At 37.8% G+C, this 20,919-nt stretch overlaps 1 protein-coding gene across 1 annotated transcript in view; it reads right to left on the reverse strand.

Annotated features, from left to right (window-relative positions):
* Positions 1–20,919, reverse strand: part of LOC150083675 (hypoxia-inducible factor 1-alpha inhibitor-like) — a 90,624-nt gene that overhangs the window by 24,574 nt on the left and 45,131 nt on the right. Inside the window, exons 4-5 of the mRNA XM_090377432.1 lie at positions 19,927–20,072; positions 16,646–16,816 (exon numbers count right to left, since the gene is read on the reverse strand). Coding sequence (XP_090233558.1) covers positions 16,646–16,816; positions 19,927–20,072 — 317 coding nt within the window. The remainder of the gene's footprint in view (positions 1–16,645; positions 16,817–19,926; positions 20,073–20,919) is intronic.

A 20,919-nucleotide genomic window follows, 5' to 3' on the forward strand; every position in this document is an offset into this window, starting at 1 on the left:
ATCTCCGCCTTTGTCTTCCAGGTTTTCTTCTAGCTCCTCTTGGGTACCATTCTGTTATTTTCTTAGTCCATCTGTCATCATGTCTTCTAGCTATGTGTCCTGCCCAAGACCATTTTAGTTCTTTAGTTTTGATAAGAATGTCCTTTACTTGAGTTTGCTGCCTAATCCATGTGTTTCTCTTCTTATCTAACAGTGTGATTCCCAATATAATTCGTTCCATTCTTCGCTGTGTAGTTCTTAGCTTCTCTTCCATTCTTTTGGTGAGTGCCCAAGTTTCACTTCCATAAGTCATGGTGGGGAGTATACATTGATTCATTATTTTACGTTTCAGACAAACTGGGATATTGCTCTTCAGTATGTGACTATATTTCCTGAATGCTATCCATCCAAAATTTATTCTTCTCTTGACTTCCAGCCATCTATCATTATTACAGCTAATAACTTGTCCCAGATAAGTATATGACTCCACCTTTTCAATTACTGCTCCTTCAATCATTATTTCCCTTTCTGTGGCATACTTGTTCATCATTACTTTTGTTTTAGCCATATTCATCTTTAGTCCAAAATCCTTACTAACTGTGCATAACTGATTAAGATTTTCCTCTAATTCTTTGGGATCGTGGCTTATGACCACAATGTCATCTGCAAATCGTAAATGGTTTAGGTACTCTCCATTCACATTGACTCCTTTCTGCGACCAGTCTAATCTTCTGAAAGCTTCCTCAAGGGCAGCAGTAAACAGCTTCGGAGATATTGTGTCTCCTTGTCGAACTCCTTTCTCGATTTTAAATTTCCTACTGTCTTTGTCTAGTCTAATAAAGGATGTAGCACTGTCATATATTTTCTTCAAAATCATAATATATGGAGTATCTATGCCTTGTCTTTCCAGTGCCCCAAACGTTGCCTTATGCTGTATGGAGTCAAATGCCTTTTCATAATCCACAAATGCCAGGCATAATGGTGTTTTATATTCATTTGCTTTCTCCATTAGCTGTGATATTACGTGAAGGTGATCCATAGTTGAGAATCCTGTCCTAAAGCCAGCTTGCTCTTTCGGTTGATTCTCATCAAGTATTCTTTCTAATCTGTTAGTAATGACCCTTGTGAACAACTTGTAGATATGGGATAACAAGCTAATTGGTCTATAATTTCCAATTTCTGATTTATCTCCTTTCTTATGCAGCAAAACTATGATTGCATTATTCCACTGCTTAGGCATCACACCTTTTCTAATGCACTTTGTGAAGAGCCTTGCCAGTTTTTGTGTTATGTCTCTTCCTCCCAATTTTAACAACTCTACAGTAACTTCATCTTCCCCCGGGGCTTTCCGATTCTTCATTTTCTTCAATGCATGTTCTACCTCATCAGGAAGAATATCGGGTATGTCGTATGTGTTGCTACTTTGCAATCCATCTTCCCCACTGCTGGTATCATTCCCTCGCTCCTTGTATAATTCTCTATAGTAGTCTTCTGCTATTTGAATTATGCCTTCTCTGCTGTTTATAAGTACACCATCGCTATTCTTCAGTTTCAGTATCATTTGTCTTTCTGTATTACTGCTCATGGCTGCTGATTTAAATCCTTTGTTTTCCCTTAATGCTTGTTCTACTTTTCTTGTGTTAAATCTTCTTATGTCCTCTCTGAGTCTCTTTCTAATGGCTTTGCATAACTCAGTATACTCAATTTTCTCCCTGTCAGTATTTTTCTTGCTCTTCATTTGTCGTCTTTGGTTCATCATGACAAGTGTTTCTTGACTAATTTTTTCTTCTTTGGATTTCTGTTTCCCTATAGGTTTCTTGGGCTTTATCACTTTCAGAAAGTTGTAATATTCCTCGTCGATATCTTGGTCCTGAGCAGTCTGCAGAAGCTCAAACTTGTTCTTCAGTTCCAGTACATACTGCTTTTTCTCCTCCTCTGTTATTTCAAAGACCTTTGTATTATTTACTCGAGTCAGTTTTTTCCTTTCCTTTCCTACATCTATATCAAGTGTACATCTTACCATTCTGTGATCACTTCCAACATTTACCTTATTCAGGACGGTAACATCATTCACAATATATCTTCTGTTAGTGAGGATGAAGTCGATTTCATTAGTTGTTAATCCATTTGGACTCTTCCATGTCCACTTTCTGTTCACCCTTTTCTTGAAAAAAGTGTTCATTACTGACATTCCTTGAGATTCTGCAAATTCCACAAGTCTTTCACCTCTTTTATTTCTTTCACCAATTCCAAAATTTCCTATAGTTCCTCTTTCTGCGCTGTTTTGCCTTTTTCCAACCTTAGCATTGAAGTCCCCCATAATAATAGTGTAGTGGGTTTTCTGCTCATCTAGAAGACTCTCAATTTCAGTGTACATTTCTTCAACCTCCTCATCATCATCATGGCTCGATGTTGGTGCATAAATCATTATAATCTTTAGCTTGTACCTCTTAGAAATCTTGAGTATTAGTCTTGACACCCTTGGTGATGTACTTTTGAATTCCAAAATGTTGTTTTTAAAATCTTTATGGACCAGAAACCCAACTCCACCTTCACTCCTTTCACTGTTTCCATTGGTGTACAGCAGATTTCCACTTGATAAACTTATAAGTGATTCATTTCTTCTTCTTGTTTCAGCCAAACCGATGATATTCCAATTCACATTTTCTAATTCCTTTTCCAGCTCTAATATCCTGTCTTCACCGATGAGTGATCGTACGTTATAACAGGCCAAGTTCAATTTCCGTGCATGGCAGCCTGGTCGTACCCAGAGATTCTTAGCACCCTCTGCTAAGAATCTCTGGGTACTAATGCAACAAGATCTAGAACAATCAGGCAGATGGGCTGAGAAGTGGCAATTGAAGTTTAACATTGAGAAATGCAAGGTATTGCATATAGGTCTCAGTAATCCCAGAATAACATACCAACTGTGTGGTGCCACATTTATGGTAGTGGAGAATGAACTGGGGGGGGGGGTTGTTAGCAGTTCAGGCATTGACTTCAGATATGAAGTTCTCTGAACAGTGTAGACAGACTACTAGCACAGCTTATGAGGTTCTGCCAATAATATCCAGGATTTATGATAGCAGGGATAAAGAGGCAATTAATCTTAAATACTACACACAACTCTGGAATCCTCATTTTGGAAGGATTTGTATGTGTTGAAATGTATGCAGAGAAGAGTAGCAAGATTAATGAGGGTAACAAAATGGTACTCTTACCAAGAAAGGCTTCAATTCTGAAATTGTAGCATCTGGAAACTAGGCACCTATGAGATCTGGTTGAGGCGTTTAAGGTTTTGAATGGATTGAGTTAAGTTAAACATTGATGGCATTATTCCTCTTCTCAGACAACACATATAAGGGAATATAAATTTAAACTGAGGAAGGATAGTTGTAGGATAGATGTGTAGAAATTTGTTTTCAGCCAGAGAGTAATTAAATTGTTGGAACAAGTTTAATAGTTTGAATAAATTTAAGGGAGCACTATGCAAATTAGACAGACAGGTAGTTTTATTTATTTTTATTTATTATTTATTTTTTTGCTGATGCTCTATAAGCTTGCTGGTTTTTTTTTTTTTTTTTGCATTTGTCACAACCTAATCCTCTGATTAAGTGCAGTGAGCTTCCATTTCATGATAAGAACACCAACAGTTAACTCTGGATAGTGGTGTAGGCGGTCACAATTTCATGAATTGATGAGGAAAGTGACATCTGACAATAACATCATTCTTAAAAATCAGTCATCTCAGCTCTAGGTACCACAATGAGAACAACTAATGTGTGTGGTTCACACTTTCCTTATATACTGATTATTTATCTGGGAAGATTCTGTAACTGTAAAAGAGGTGTACAGATACTTTTTGGAGGGTGATATTAATTATACAGGTGACCCCCACATAATGCTAATAATCCATTCTGGAAAAGCGGAGCACTAAGTGAATCAGCGCTCAGCGAGCCATGTATTCCCTTAATGTAACATATGTATTTGTGAGTCGCGGTCTATATGAACGTGACTCACAAATAATGAACAGTAGTGAAAAGACAGCAACTGTCAGTCAAAATATTTAACATTAAAAATCTGTACATATAAAATATTCTCCATTACATACTTTTTTTTTTATGAAAACCCCAAACACGAGAGGTATTAAAACCTACAGTACTTAGTACTGTGCTTGGGTTCGGGGTTGAGAGGACGAGAGAAGATATTTGTTGACATTAGACTTGAACTTCTGTAGACTGTAATTTTCAGGAAATACGTATGAAGGAAGGTTGTTCTAGAAAACGGCAGTTGAATGAATAAACGAGGAACATGAAAAGTTGGTTCTGTGAGTTTGAAGTTTTATAGTAAATAAACATTAGCTGGTGGCGACATGTGTTCGGACTGGTTTGAAAGAGAGAGAGCGGGAATTATAGAAGTCAATTCAGAAGAACAGTGCCCATAGAAGAATCTGTAGAAAAGGTTGCTGCTATTTGGTTTTTAGGAGCCATTAGCAACTAAGGCCATATTGCTCTGGGGATATGCGTTGGTCATTCCTTAACCTTTCTGCATCCTCCTGTAGAAAGGCATGTAGCAGAAACAGTACATCTATGAGACAGCAAGTGGAGAGACTCAAAGAGGAGTCATTAATTAATCTAACTGCCCTCTTCTGAATGGAATCTAGAAGCTTGAGAGGTTTTGGGGGCACCGCCCCAGATGTGGGAACAATATTCCATGGTAGGACAGATTTGTGATTTGTACCGAGTGAATAGCTGTTTGGAAGAAAAGTAACACTGAGAGCAAAAGAAAAAAAACCAAGTTTTTTAGATGCAGAGGAAGCAATATTTGTAATGTGCTTCTGCCAAGAGAGAGATTGGAAGTCAGGGTAATCGCCAAAAGAGATATATCATTTTGCCTAGAAATCGGAGTGTCACCAAAGATAAGCATAAGAGCAGAAGAATCCTTTTTGCGAGATTGCGAGACAAGGTATGTTCGTGTCATAGCATCTGGGATTCGTGTCAGACGGCACCTGGAAGTTTTAGAAGGATTGAAATCAACTAAGTTGTCTTTGTCCCACTGGAGAATTACCTGGAGATCGGCATTTAAGAAATTGGTAGCCGATATTCCAGAAGTTGAACTAGAACTAGTAATTGTAAAAGCCTCAAGCATCTCAACCAGCTGGGTCGGTGTGACTAGAAAACGAAAGCCAGCTGGAATTGTGTACATTAAAATCACCAAAGAAAATTACCTCACTGTTAGGAAAGTTGGACTGGAGAAAGTCAAAAGCTCCAAGTGGGAGAACGATAGAGACAACAGATGAATTTCACAGAATAAGGTAGAGAGATTTTAAGCCAGAGAAGATCGAAAAGAGGAGATTTCATATTACCAATCTCGGTCAGGGAATATCGGAATGGACATATGCACAAGGACCACCTTTGAGGCGAAAGGAATCACAGCGAATAATTTGGGCAACTGAGATGAGCAGTGGTCGGATCAATCGATAACTGAGATTCTGTCAGAAAAAGTACATGGGGTTTGGCAGACTGCAAGTGGAAATGGACATCGCTGAGATTAGAATTCAGGCCACATATATTTGTGAAATGAACTAGGAAATGTTTGGGAGGTTTAGATCTTTTTGCAGATAAGCTTACCCTATTAGTTTGACAATTCATGGTGTATTCAATAGTAAGAAAAAGTGGGGAGGGGGGACATGTTGTTGTTGTTTGTTTGTTTGTTATTTGGTTTTTAGGAACATTAGCAACTAAGGCCATATTGCTCCGGGATATGCGGTGGTCATTCCCTGACCTTTCTGTATCCTCTGTATTTGGTGGTGATAGGCTCGAACCCCGGTCTAATCAAGAAGTGCTACGCACTGCTGCTCCTTCCCACCTGGCTATGGAGGCACCTGGGACATGTTGTATGAAGTAATGACATTTTTGGATATGGCATACACATAGTAAGAATATACCAGGATCCTTGACATAACGTGGCCCTCTACAATGTCCCCCGCGTGCACACTACCCGGACTTCCTCCAGTCACTATCTCGAAGAGTAGAGGTAGCAAGATTATACACTAGCTGATCCGGAAGCCTCCTAAAGAGTTACCAATAGGTTCAGTCCAGTGTACTAACTAGCGGCTAGCCTGCAAACACCGTTTTAGAGCTGTACCCTTGAAATGTAAGAACAATTGGATCTCACCATGATGTCCATCATAACCTCAAAAGTCATCAGTCATACTGCATAATGGAAGAGATGGGGAAGGGTTGACCGGAACTTAGCTCTGGACACTAAACATGGGTTCCATCACTTCAAGTCTCCAATAAGCAAAGTGGTGGTATTGCACCAGTTGATGAGAGTCATCTACAACCTAGTATTGCCTGGTAGCACAGAAGGGCGGCATTCCTCCATGTGGTGTGGGTGGCACACCTCGACCCCTGCTTACGTTGGTCCACACTTGGGTGGTCACCCACAGTGTGCTTGTGCATGGGGGGGGTTATACCCAGGATTACTAACAGTCCCACCATCGTGAAGGTACAAGCAGAGGATTTGGCTGTCACAGACCTTCCGGACTTCGCCGAAACTGGGTCCCCTTGACTTGTGTGTCACCCGAATATCAGTTCCATCAGCATATTAGACTCCCAAGTAGCAAGTACAGCTTCTCTGGTATATCTGAGAGAATGTCTGTGACAACCTCAGGGACCTGTTTATGTGGTAAGTAACTACATTACATAACAAAATTAAACTTAAAATGCCAATCAAAATCATGAATTTATTAATCCGATGGCCCCGGGCTGTCGAGTTTGTGTCTTTGGTTGATATTGGGTTGTACTTTGGCCCTCTTCCTAGTAAAATAAAAGGGGTTTTACTTTAACATTCCCTCACAGCATTACCACTGAACAATAAAGTCAACCGATCCTTCACCACTTTGAAGCCGCGCATGTTTTCTCCCTTTTTTTGATATGAAACTTCTTTTAGGCATTCATTTCCAAAAAAGTCATGTTTCATCTATGTTAAAAACTTAAGTATAACACCTCTCTTCAATAATTTTAAGAAGTTCTTTTTTGAAAGTTTCAGCTCCTTGATCTGCACTTACAGCTTCTCCCTGAATTTTAAATCTATCGAACCAGTCCTTACTAGCTTCAAATGGTTCCACAATTTTTTTTTTTTTTTTTTTTCAGGTGAGCTTTCTTCAGATTATCATATAGGCTAATCGTTTTTTATTTAATAATATTTAACTTAACGGAATTGTGCGTTGGATATTATCTTCAATAAAATTATTTAGAGGTCTCTCCATTTCAGTTATAATAGCCAGCCTAGCCATAACCAATTTAGTTGTTTGCAGTGGAACAGCTGTCTTTCCCACTGCTAAAATTAATTTTTATTTTTTATACTGTTCTTACAGTTGAATCTGCCAGTCCTGACTGAGTGTACACATCTATTTGTTGTTGAACGGAATCAATTCGCTTCAAAACGTATAATTTAATTTTCAAATTCGTCCTTTTCTTACCTTAGCAGGTTTCGTACCGCATCCAGACATCACTGCTTTTTAATTCTTATCTGCCATTATTAATCTTCGAAAATGTAACTGCATTGCATTAATTATTATACAATGTTTGAGTAAACTGTCCATTACCTAACACCATACTGAGTGATGACTAGACTTTGGATAAATGCATATAACGCAAATATTACAAGCAATATACTTTATCATTTTTTAAAATGTTTATTTCGGATGTACGTAACAAGCCACCATACTGCAATTAAATTAGCGTGGAAAATTTCACTGAGCATGGGAAAATTTCGCAAGTAAGCGTGGGAAACTTTTTAATGCTGATTTGCTATTCATTTTCAAGCTATCAACTACATCAGATGAAACGTTTTTGTCAAACATGCCAAAAATTTAATCTGTATGCTGGTAAAAGAATGTTATGAGTTGTGACAGTGTTAGAGTGAGATATGGGTTATAATATAAGAACAGGGTAGAGCGAACCGCGTTATAATGAGGGCCTGCCATACTTACAAGTGCATCATTGGTGGGAGGTAGCCTGAAGTGGATTCCAAACTGGGTCCCTGCAATATGGTATGTCACAAGATTAAGAAAACTCCACTGGATCCAACTGTAAACACTCTTCAGGTGTGCCATGAGTATACTGTCTTTTAATTACAAGTGTGACTTGAGTGACAAAAATTTAGGAACCAATGAGGTAGAGTGAAAACAAATCATTTAATTCTGCAGTACCCATCAGACCTGTTCTTATAATCTTCTTGAGATAGCACAATTAGAATTGTATTCTTTTGTTTGATAAGACTAGACTAAACTACATATATATTAAAACAAACACACACAGATTGTAAAATTTTAGTATACAAATATAAAACTGCATTTTTTCAAATTTGCAGTTGGCAAACCCACAATCCAGAAGGGATTACTGTAATGCAAAACTCAGTCACATAGGCTGCATTTAACTGTTGAATGTTACTGAAGGAGGATATCCTTTCCTTGTTTTTGAAATAAACATCACTAGTTAAAGGGGCAATATTTCAAGATGAATCTGAAACAGTAGGGGTAATAGCTATTTTGCTATAATTCGGATGCCCAACAACTGTCCATTCTTGATGGCATTTGCTAACTGGATAATTGATTGTTGGGCAATTTCTGTACTTTTGGGACACAAGTCTTCCCATACCAGATGATTTTCTAGACAACCAGCAGCATGGTTCAATAAACATTCATGATTTAGTGGCAGTTCACAAGCTTCTACATGCAGTGATTATGGTGCACAGTCTTAACATCACAAGATACTTGTGCTTTGCAGAGTGACTGGAGCATCATAGTTAAGTCAGGATCATATTAGGGATTGGTATAAAAGTAAAAGAGTATACTGGTCAGCTCCCCACTTTGTATGTATGTTCTTTTCATGAGGGCACCTGCTGCATTTGTTGTTTCCTTCACTGTGCAAGAATGTTACATTTAGAATGTTTAGTTTTTTATGGTTCATTCTGAGATATTTTGCATGCTCTAGGAAGATTAGTTAATATAATTCCAAGAAAATAATTGCTCAGTGCAATGGGAATTATCTGGTCACCTGGTTTTAATTCCTGTTCGGATGTAGATTTCATTTTCTACAAAATGTGAGTGTTTTCAGTGCTGAATCAGAATCCATTGTTTTCAAGCCTATGTACTGACTGTGTTAGGCACACCTTACAGATGTCACTCAATTGTTTACATTTTGTAAACAACTGAGACAAGAGAATGATAACAGGTGCATTTTTTTGGGAATGATAAGAGGATATGGCATAAAATGTTATGGAGTTTGATTTTTTTTTTTTGGTAAGTGAAGCCTGTGAAACTCCCCTCTTCCTAGAAACAGTTGAGAAAGGATGATCTGTATGAAGACTTGAAAGGTTGCAGTGGAACAGCTGCAATTTTTCTGAATAAACTTTGAGAGTGCCTTCTTAGTTTGAATTCATGAAGATCAAACTATTCCATAGCACCATGCTTCATTAAATGCTTTCCCTATATCAGCGCATACCATAATTAGATACAAATCCGACCCACCTTTAAAAAAGTACATTCCAGGCTTTGCAAGCTGTGAGTATCAAGTTACCATATTAAGTGCATACTAACCATCTTTTCCACAGTTTTCCCCCAAACAGCTGGGCTATGCAGCAATACTAGTATGATCTTTCCTGGTTTTAAGAAGGCAACCACTACTGAATGATGCTATTTACTGGGAAACACATTTCCGATTACATATCCTGTTATAGAAGAGGAGTAACTTGGAGAGCAATTTATCCTCAAGTTGGGTTATCATAACTTGAAGAGACATTACATATAATGAATTCACCTAAGCTGGCTGTACTTCATTTCATTTCAAAAAGGACAACAGGAAAATGTTGGGTGGGTAATTCATTATGAGAAAAGTAGAAATTAAGACTGTTAATTGCAATTTTGGATAGGTGGAGCAGAATTAGGATATCTGCAATTTGTTTTATTGATTTTATGTCATGTTTTCTGGGTGCATGCAGATATAATGGATCCAGGTGTCTGTAGTAGGATATCTGCAAAAGTTATTCCATGTTTTATATAGTTCTCTTCATTATTCCATCACAGTTTCAGTTGTGTAGGAATCTTGTGGAAAACTGGTACAGTTCGGAGGTTCCCAAACTTTTATACCTTGAGCCCCCTTAACTTTTCATAAATTTCATGTGCCTCCCCCCCAAGTTCCAGAAAAAGTGAAAATTTAGCTATGAATACACTTATAAATTAATATATACTTCAATACATATAATCTCAAAGAAATAAAAAACAAATAATAGAAATAAATAAAAAATGCTTCGTATCTGGATTAGTCAGATGGTTTGTCCATATTTTGTTAAAAAAGTGCTTCATGAAAACAACAAGCTTCCCCCCCCCCCCCCCGTAAAAAAAAACAGGTATACCCTCAGGGGGCATGCCCTCTTGGATTTTTCAGTTGTATCATTAGCTCTAATGCACCTTTTGTCTAGGAAAGTAAGTACAATTATTTGTTTGTCAAATATAACAAGTTTTTTTATTTCTTCAAGATGGCAGTATCAAATTTAAGTTTTGCGATTTCTTCTATATCACATCTAGTTGGAATATCAATCATCATTTGGTAGGTTGTTATGCAGTGTCCAGAAAATGAGAGGAAAGAAAATGGAGGTCTATAGTGGTGACAGACCCTGTAAGCAGGCAAACAGGAAACACAGACAAGACAAGAGACAAAAAGCATGCATTCCATTATTTAGTAGTGCGTGATCGAATGTCTATATGAATAGCTTCTCAACTTCCTTCTTCAATCTAAATTCTAAGTATGGGCTTCCCCACAGGCTGTGATAACCACAAAAATCTCCCATAACACAGAAGGATGAGGGTAGTTGGCCAACTTTATGTTTCTTTTAATAGGTGATTCTCTGATTTGGAGGCAAGTAGACAGAGGCTATTGTTAAGAAAGATGATCACAATATGAATTGCTATTACTGCAAGATTACTTTATAATGGGATTAGTTTGAAATGAATCTGAGAGTTGACCAGATTGAACTTTTGGATCAATGTTGTTATCTCCTGCTGTGCAACTTTCACACAGGTGGGTTTAGCATTAGCATTAAGCATTAGTAGAGGCATATGATGCAAGAAAGCAAGCTTATTCAGCATCAGCCAAAAAAAAAAAAAAAAAAACCCTCTCCCATTTCACCCCTCCGTTCGTTCGAAATACCTGTCCAGTTGAGCTTTAAATTTGTTTAGGCTATCAACTTCAACAACAAGTGATGGAAGTCAGTTCCACCAACCAACCACCCGCTGGCCAAAGGCAAATTTCCGCACATCTATCCGACATCCGTCCTTCCTCAATTTGAATTTATGCCCTCTGAGGTGATTATTCTGAGAAAGATGAAGAATCCCACTGGCATTGAGCATGCTCAAACCATTCAAAGCCTTATACACCTCTATCAGATCACCTCGCCGGTGCCTAGTCTCCAGACTCTATAATTTGCAAAACTTAAGCCTTTCTTCGTAAGAGCAACCCTTTGTTCCATTTACTAATCTTGTTGCCCTTCTCTGTACCCGTTCCAGCAGCTCTACATCCTTCTTGAAATGAGGCCTCCAGACCTGTATACAGTACTCAAGATGTGGCCTAACCATTGCCTTATACAAGGGAATAATCACCTCCTTATCCCTGCTAGAAAAATTCCTGTATATCATTGACAAGACACCATGAGCTACTCTTGCAGCTCGTCTGCACTGCTCAGAGAACTTCATATCTGCCTGCACAATTACCCCCAGGTCCTTTTCATTCTCCACCACTGTCAGTGTAGTACCGCAGAGTTGATACATTGCTCTGGGGTTACTGTTACCCATATGTAGTACTTTACATTTGTCAATGTTAAACTTCATTTGCCACCTCTCAGCCCATCTGTTCAGCCTTTCCAGATCCTGTTGCAGCAGCATAGCGTCAGTAGTGTCCTTAACGACCCTGCCAACCTTTGTATCATCTGCAAACTTAGACATTAAACTTGATATCCCATCATCAATATCATTCATAAACACCGAAAACAACAATGGACCCAACACTGAACCTTGAGGAACTCCACTAATAACATTAGTCCACGTTGAGCAGTGTCCATTGATTACCACTCTCTGTCTTCTGCCACTCAACCATCCCCTTATCCATAGCAGCAATTTGCCTCCAATGCCACACTGCTCCAATTTGTGCAGCAGTCTTCCATGTGCAACAGTATCAAAAGCCTTTCTAAGATCCAAATATATAATATCAAAGTTATTCCCTGCATCCAGTTCTTTTGTGACTACATCATAGTATCCAATCAAATTGGTCAGGCAAGACCTGCCCTTAACAAAACCATGCTGCGTCTGAGCTATAACTGAATTCTTGTCTAGATGATCCTGCAGTGCTTCTTTAACCAGTGCCTCCATTAATTTACCTGGAACAGAAGTTAAACTAACAGGTCTATAATTACTTGTGTCAGCCTTTGATCCTCCTTTGTGAATTGGGGTTACATTTGCACATCTCCAGTCTATGGGTACCTCCCCTGAGTCCAAAGAAGCTCTCATAATAATGGCTAGGGGTTTGCATACTTCCTTTGCTGCCTCCTTTAATATAACTGGATAGATCCCATCCACCCCAGGTGCCTTTTTTATGTTTATCCTCAACAATCTCTCCTCCACTTTCCTCTCAGTTATTACAAAATCATCCAGCTCACTGCCAATGTTTACTTTACCTACATCATTCTCCTTCCTGAATAACTCTTCATGCGTGAATGTAGATGCAAAATACTCGTTTAGATTGTTAGCCACCTGAGCAGGATCCTCAACTGTTGAACCATCAATATCCAGTGGACCAATCTGATTCATCCCTTTCCTTCTCGAGTTCAAGTATGTAAAGAACTCCTTTCTGTTTTTCTTTGCATCCTTTGCCAAGGATTTTTCGTAGTCTGCCTTTGCCTGCATAATCTCCTTTGTGACTTGGTTATAGACCAACTTATATCTATCATAGGCTTCCATGTCACCCATTAATTTGTATGTATCCCATGCATTTTTCTTCTCTGCCACATGTCTCATTAGTCCATCTGACAACCATTTAGGCCTAAACCTTGAACAATATTTCTTAGTTGGTATGTAAAGCCTGGTAGCCACCAAGATTAGTTCCTTGAATGCTTCCCATTTTGAGTTTGCTGTTGGTAACATCATCAGTTGGTCCCACTGTATAAAATTTAAATACTGTCTCAGACCATCATAGTCGCCTTTACGAAAACAAAAACCCTTCCCTTTACCTCTGATGGTAGTTACCTCCTTGAGTAAATCCCACTTCAACACACTGTGATCACTGCCACCTAGTGGTTCATTTATCTGCAGGTTCTTAATGCATGAAGAATCACTACTGATAATCAGATCAAGAGTATTGCTCCCTCTTGTTGCCTCACGAACATGCTGATGTAGAAAACAATCATCCAATAAATCCACAAAAGCCTTGCTAGTGTGCGAGTGACCAACCCACAAATTCCAGTCAATATCTGGGAAATTAAAATCCCCCATTATAAGACTCTCTGATTTACTGGCCCACTCTATTTCCCTGTACAATATATTATTATACTCATCAGAGTCATTAGGCCTATAGCACACTCCTACTCTCAATTTTGATTTCCCTATGCTTATGTCACACCAAACTGACTCGACACTGCCCTGTCCATCGATGTCAACTGGCTTCACTTCCTTTGACTTTATGTGTTTCTTAATTAATAGCATAACCCCTCCTCCCCTCCTGTCCTGTCTATCCTTTCTATATACATTGTATTCCCCAAATTCCAGTTCCGCATTACTTATATCTGTGTGACACCACGTCTCTGATATCCCAACAATATCTGCCTTTGATGTTTTGAGCAATACCTCAAATTCATCAAATTTATTTACCAAACTCCTAGCATTGGTGTACACGCAGGTATACATGCACCTGTTTCTATTCTTAGCTACCCTAACACAACCCATGTGTTTACTTGTAACGCAATGACTACCACTAATATCCTGCATCTTGTTTTTCAGACTTCTGCTCATTTGAATAGAAGCAGTGCAAGAATCACTTCCACCTCTGCCAGTGGCTACTGTTAATCTATTAGTCCTTAGAACTAGTCCTTAGTCCTTAGTTTGTTAGAACTAGACCACACTGTTCACACTTTTGAGAACAGGCAGTATGCTTCAAGCATTGTCTGGAATCACATGCAGTATAGATAGCTATTCATCTGCCTGCTGCTTGTGAGTGTCCATATTTATGCATATAAAGTCAAAGACAACAGTTGAGATAATTATGGTTCTTGCAGGGATGAGTGTTCCACCTCATCTGATCATGATTCATTTGGCTCAAATTACTCCATCTTGTAGTTCATGTTGGATTTCTTCAACCAAGACATCGAGGAAGACTCATTAAGGTAGCAGGAGGATAAGAAGTCACTAATGGTTACAACTTTGTGTAATCTTTCAGATTGGCTGTTCTTTGTTTCAACCAGTAGATTGCTTAATATAAGACAGACTGCTTTAGAGGACTCTGCTCATTTCTGAATCTTTTACTTGTGTTTTCGATCTTTTTATTGAGATAAAACTGGAGTCTTTGTGTCTGCAACCAGTTTAGGCCGACTGTTTAACTGTCTATATGTAGTATGCCTGGCAGTGCACATTTTATCCTTAAGAGTGAGAGCTCTCCCTCTGCTACAAGGAGACAGTAAGGCAAATTGGGGTGGGAAAGAGTTAGTTAAAAACAAAAGGGGAAGACGGCACCTTTCCTCCTTGATTAGTGTATAGCTAACATTGGATTTTACATGCAAGCAGGAAACTTCCTGTTAGCAATCTTACAGATTATCTACAATTATTACTTATGAAAGAAATGCCAACTGATCACTTAAATTCAAAGTGGTCCCTGAATACCTGGCACTTGGAGACAAAAAGAAGTGTCTCAGTGTTTCATAACTAAAGGTAAAGAAATGAACTTGCATTTCATTATATAGCATTAACTTAAAGAATTCTATAAAAAAAAAAATAAAAAAAAAAAAAAAAAACACATTATGTAATGAAATAGCAGTAAATAATACCTGTTTTGGAACTATATACCAAAATGTAAGTTTACTACTTTACTTTCAACAGTTAAAAATGGAAATTTAACTGCGAGAATAGCAAAAGCTTTAATGCAGAAAAATATAATGACACGTGTAGAGAAATAACTTACATATTTGGTAGGATTGAATTAAAAACAGTAGAGGAAGAAAGAGATTAGGAGTTGGAATACATTTAAACATGAAGTTCTCCAAGCAGTGAAAACAAAAACTGCACAAATGGGGAACCTCTTTACTACCTATTGATTTTAACAGGCTCTCTGATAGTACATACACTCATGAGCCAAAGCATTATAACCACTCCTGTCTCCACAAGTGGATGCATCCCACAGCATCTATGTCACCGACCAGATAAGCATATGTAGTGCCTGTCAGTTTGTCAATATGAAGCCTGTGCAATGAGGAAAGGGAAGGACCTGACTGAGTTTGAACAGGGAATGTTTTGTGGCACTAGGAAGCCAGGAGCCAGCATCTTCTGGCATTTTCTGCTGTTTGAGGGCAACTGCAGCAAAGGTGTGGCAGGAACGGTCTGAAGAGCAACACACAACCACCCAATGTGCTGGGGTTGAGAGACCACTACTGGTTGGTGGTAGAGGTGAATGGCAGTTGGCACATGTTATCCAAGAAAACAGAAAGCTCATAATCCCTCAATTAATGACAGATTACAACCAAGACGCACAGAGAAATGTTTCTGAGCACAGCATACAACAGATGCTCTTTCAGATAGAGCCTATAGAGTAAGTGATCTGTTCATGTTTACCAACCATCATTGACACCTCTGCCTGCAGGAGGTAAGGGAACACCATTCCTTGACATTGGACAACTGTAAAAGAGTCATTTGGCCTGATCAATCAAGGTTCTAGCCCCATCATGCCAATGGATGGGTGTGTATTCTACAGTAAGCAGATGAATAGCTTCAACTATACTGCACTGTTGGATCAAAACAGACTAGTGGCAGTGGTATCATGGTTTGGGGGAGGGAATGGGTCCCCTCATCCCCATTGAACACCCTCACTGCCAGTTCTCACCTCAGCATGGTTTTGGACCAAGTTTTACCTTACATGGTAGCTGTGTATTCAGATGGCACTGGCTCTTTCAACAAGACAAATGCCCCACATCACAAGGACTGCAATATGTAGAAATGGTTCAATGATCATGCCCAAGCATTTCATGTGCTCCCCTGGCTGCCAAATTCCAGACATCAATCCCACCAAACCTTTGTGGGATGCAGTAGAACACAGCATTCACCAGTGCTTCACTTCATTGCCAAACTCTAGGATGTCCTGCCGACTGGTCCAGGATACCTGAGAATACCTTCCACAGTCTTATAGAGTTGATGCTATGCCCGATTCAAGGAGTTATTATAGCAAAAGGCGGCCCAACATGCTATTATGTAGGTGGTCATGTTTTGGCTTATGAGGATACAAAATGAACTGCAAATTGTAATTACTCCTGTATGTAGGTAAGAAATCAGTATAAATAACTTACATAATTATTAAACTCCAAATATTAAACAAATAACTTAAAAATAACACACAAATGTCAAACTTACTTTATACCAAAAATTGACAGACACCACATAGTCAGTTTTAAGCTGGGATTCAACATGGTGCCACCAATACATAGGCAAATAAAGTACATCACCAGGTCCTAAAATAGCTTCTTGACCTCTTACTTCCTGAAATTTAGGATACTTTACAAGATCTGGATAATCAAAGTCAACCTGAAATCATTTTAAATTTATTTGTAATAAGGCCATGAAGCTCTAATAAAGTTAAAAAATATATAGACAAGATAATACTACTACTAATAGTAATATAACTTGTCATTCAAAACTAGTTGAATTTGGAATATAGGCGAACGATCGACAAATTATTCTATGCAGCACAGTTATGGAAAGTGTTCACAATAAAATGACTGGATTGAGTTATTTCCCTTGAACTGGAGAAGTGTTAATGTATTGTCAGTAGATAAAGGTGATTCTAAGAATGAAGTGCGTAACTGCCAACAAGTCAGTCACACTACAATGAAAGGAGAAAAACACGGAATCAACGATTAAGAATGTAGCACAGGTTCCTTTAGAAAGAAAATAATTCTGAAGGAACAATGGCATGGTTTTTACTAATGGAAAACCAAATTTGACCAACTTGGTTAGCTGTTTTGACAGTCATTCATGAGCTGGATATAGAAATTAGGAAATAATTTTGACATTGTTTACTTGCATTTTAGCAAAGTATTTGACTCAATCCTGCATAAGCCAGAACACATAAGAAACACAAAAAAAAAAGTCCTTAGATGGAATGCAGGGTTGCTGCATGGTAAGAGGCAAAGGGTTGTGATTAATGGTTACTCTTCAGACTGGGCCAAAATAAGAAGTGGAGTTCCCAAGGATCAGTCTGGGATTAGGTTACCATGTACACAAGCAAGTACTATATGTGCACCTGTTTTTGATCTTAGTAACCCTAACACAGTCCATATATTGCTTGTCCCATGAAGACACCTAGCAGGCCTTGTAACATCCTGTACCTTGCTTTTCAGGATGCGGCATGTTCCAATATAAGCAGTGCAAGAATCAATTTCATCTATGCTTGTGGCTGCTATTGAACTATTAATCTGCATATCCCCAACCTTTATCTATTACTACACTTAAAAATAATTAAGGGAAAAAGGAAAATTTGAATATCATAACTTTAACTCAATTTTCCTTTAATGCTTTTGCATAATCTGACAGAGAACTGATGCACATCTGCTCTGTAACTCACTGTTCTGCCAAGCACCTAACTCAACAACCACTTTGTCATATCCTCCTGTTTTCAGCTTTCATATATAACATCCCCCCCCCCTCCATTCAATTATAGTTTTCTTCAATCTCCCTATGGGCGTCCCAACTTTTCTCTCCACACATCTTTCATCGATTCCTCACCTCAAAACATGCCCAATCCAATTTATCTTCTGATTATTTCAGTCAGACATCTCTTTCCACCCATCCTTCTTAAATCCACATTTCTCGTTTTATCAGCCCATCTTATTTTTTCTAACCTCTTCCATACCTTCTATTCTCAATATCCATGTCTCTGCTCTATAAAGCCCCACATTCAATATTAGACATTGTACCAATCTGATCCGTAAACCAATTCCTAATCTATCATATATTCTTCTTTGCTTTTCAAAAGCTTTTTATCCACTGCTATTTTTATTTCTCTGCTGCCCTTTGCTAGGAGTGAGCCACCCTCCTATTTCATTATTTAACATGCACCTTTCTCTTCCCACTCTCATAATCGGTCTTCTCACTATTTATTCTTATCACAACTTTCCAGTAGTCTGTTAACCAATTTCTGCTATCAGTGCCATATCATCTGTAAATTAACACTGTCAATAACCTTTCTCCCATCTTCAGCCCACACAATTCTGCTTCATTTATACTTCCTTTATCAAATGCCTCTTTAATCATTTCTCACACACACACACACACCTTCTCCAAATCTATAAAACATACATTATCTTGGCTGCATGCAGTACCAAACTCATAGGTCTAAAATCTTTACGGACCATTGCTTGACTTTTATTTTCTACTGGTATCATTACTGTAGTCTTAAAATCTTTTGTCCCTTTCCCTTGCTCATATATTAATAGATTAGCAATGCACAGCTTGGAAACTAGGCACCTTAGAGGAGACTTGATTAAGGTGTTTAAGGCTCTGAGAGGCAAATGTAAAATGAACGAGGGTGAAATTTTCATGGTTATTGGAGAAATTCGAAGTTAGTTGGAAGTTACATGTGGGAGGAGGGAAATGCATAGGTTGTCTATCTCCATTTATTTTATTAGTTATTAATTATTTATTTAATTTAATTTATTATTATTATACCTTTTTCTTCTTTTTTCCCCCATTGGTGCAGCATAAGATAAGCCTTAGGCTTCCTTGCGCCATAATACTAACCTATATAATTCTTGCTTTTGACTTATTTTCTACTGGTATCATTACTGTAGTCCTAAAATCTTTTGTTCATTCCCCCTGCTCATAGTTCTGCATATATAATTCTGTTAATTCCCATAAGCCCATTTCCCTTCATTTCCTTTAATGCCACACAATCTCTTGCTTCATTATAACTGGGCTCCAAGCTGTCTTGATCCATTATTTCTACATTATCAAAATAACCCTTTTTCTGCTGCTCATTGGACCCATAACACCTTTAACTATTTCCCCCCCCCCCCAACTCCTCTCGTTTTCTTAATACTTTACCATTTTTTCCCTCTATAACACCCTGACCTCTTCCGATTTTCTCTGTACTTTTATTCCGTACTTTTTCATAAATTAAACTGCATTCTCTTCCTAATACATCTAATTCCCTACAAAATCCATTCCATCATTCCCCTTTTGCTTTATCTGTTACTCATCTAATCATAATGTTAATCTCTTTATACCTCATCCTGCGATCTTCATTTTTAGTATTTTTTCGTTTCCATCTTTCCTACATTTCTCTTATCATGTCCTCTGTCACCCATGTCTTAATCCTGCCTATATCCTATTTCCTCTTGGAAACTAGGCACCTTATTAATATTCTGTATATTGTCATTTATACATCTGATCATTCCTTTTCAATGTTAGTCATTCCCTTAATTTCTCCTCTCTAATTCTTGTTGTTCTTATTCTATTTCCATGTTCCATCTTCCTCTTTCCCTCTTATCTTTTTCAACTTTAATTCCACATCCACTAGCACAATATGTGAATAAAAAAATGTGGTGATGCAATTTATGTGGTCACTACTTTCATGTTTATTATGATTATACACCTGATATGCATTACTATATAGAGGCAGAGAGAAAGAGACATACCTGGCTTTGTCTATCATGAGGATGCCATACAGGATGGGGATAAAGACAATCATACTGTTCTGGAGGAAATAAAATAAATCGTTTATATCCACGAACCTGAGCAAAGAAATTTTGCTGCTCATCATAATGTACGGGAGTTATGTTACCTATAACAGAAATTTATAAGCTTTAATTCCAATATAACAATTTTAATTACCTAAGTTTCAAAAGGAATCAATATCACTTAAAACTATTATATAAAAAATAATTAAAATTTAAATCAAAGAAAATAAGTGTTTTACCTTAATTTAGTCATTTTAATCATAATTAAAAGATTCCCCAGGGTGTTAACTTCCACTGCATTGAATTTAAAAAATTATTTAAATCAGTATGTTTCAGCCTGAGCTTAACTCATTTGCTTGTATTTGGAATAAATACTATATTTATTAACTTATTTCACACATGGGTTATTATATACTTTATATGGGTTACTAGACACAAAAATATAAAAAGAAAAACTTTCTGACATGTTGCTTAAAATGTCAAGACTTCTGCAACTCCAGTCAAAATATATTTCAGCCTACTACAGCAGTAGTCCCCAAACTTTCTGAGTCAAAGCAATAACAATTAAACTTACTGTCAAGTTGGACAAGTGACCTTATAACACCTGCTTTCAATGTTCAGAATAATCGTAAAGAAATTCCTTATAGAGCATATAACTTGAGTATCTCAGGAACGTGATTCCAGACATTTTGAATATTACCAACAGATTATATAGAACATTTGCTACAGGTTTTGAACAAGATCATTATCCACTTTGTTTGTCACCTCCAATGCACAATATAAAAGTATGCTACTCCAACTGCTACACATTAGTATTGGTATTAACAGTGGCAAATGCAAGAAAGCAAGTTTATACAGCATCAGCCAAAAAAAAAAAAAACTTCCCAAATCACCTGTCCATCCCTCTAACAATTTGTCTGGTTCTTCCTTAAATTTATGCAAACTACCCAC

Source organism: Mastigoproctus giganteus, chromosome 7 (genome assembly GCF_048544385.1).
Source record: "Mastigoproctus giganteus isolate SK-2022 chromosome 7, ASM4854438v1, whole genome shotgun sequence".
NCBI lineage: Eukaryota > Metazoa > Arthropoda > Arachnida > Uropygi > Thelyphonidae > Mastigoproctus > Mastigoproctus giganteus.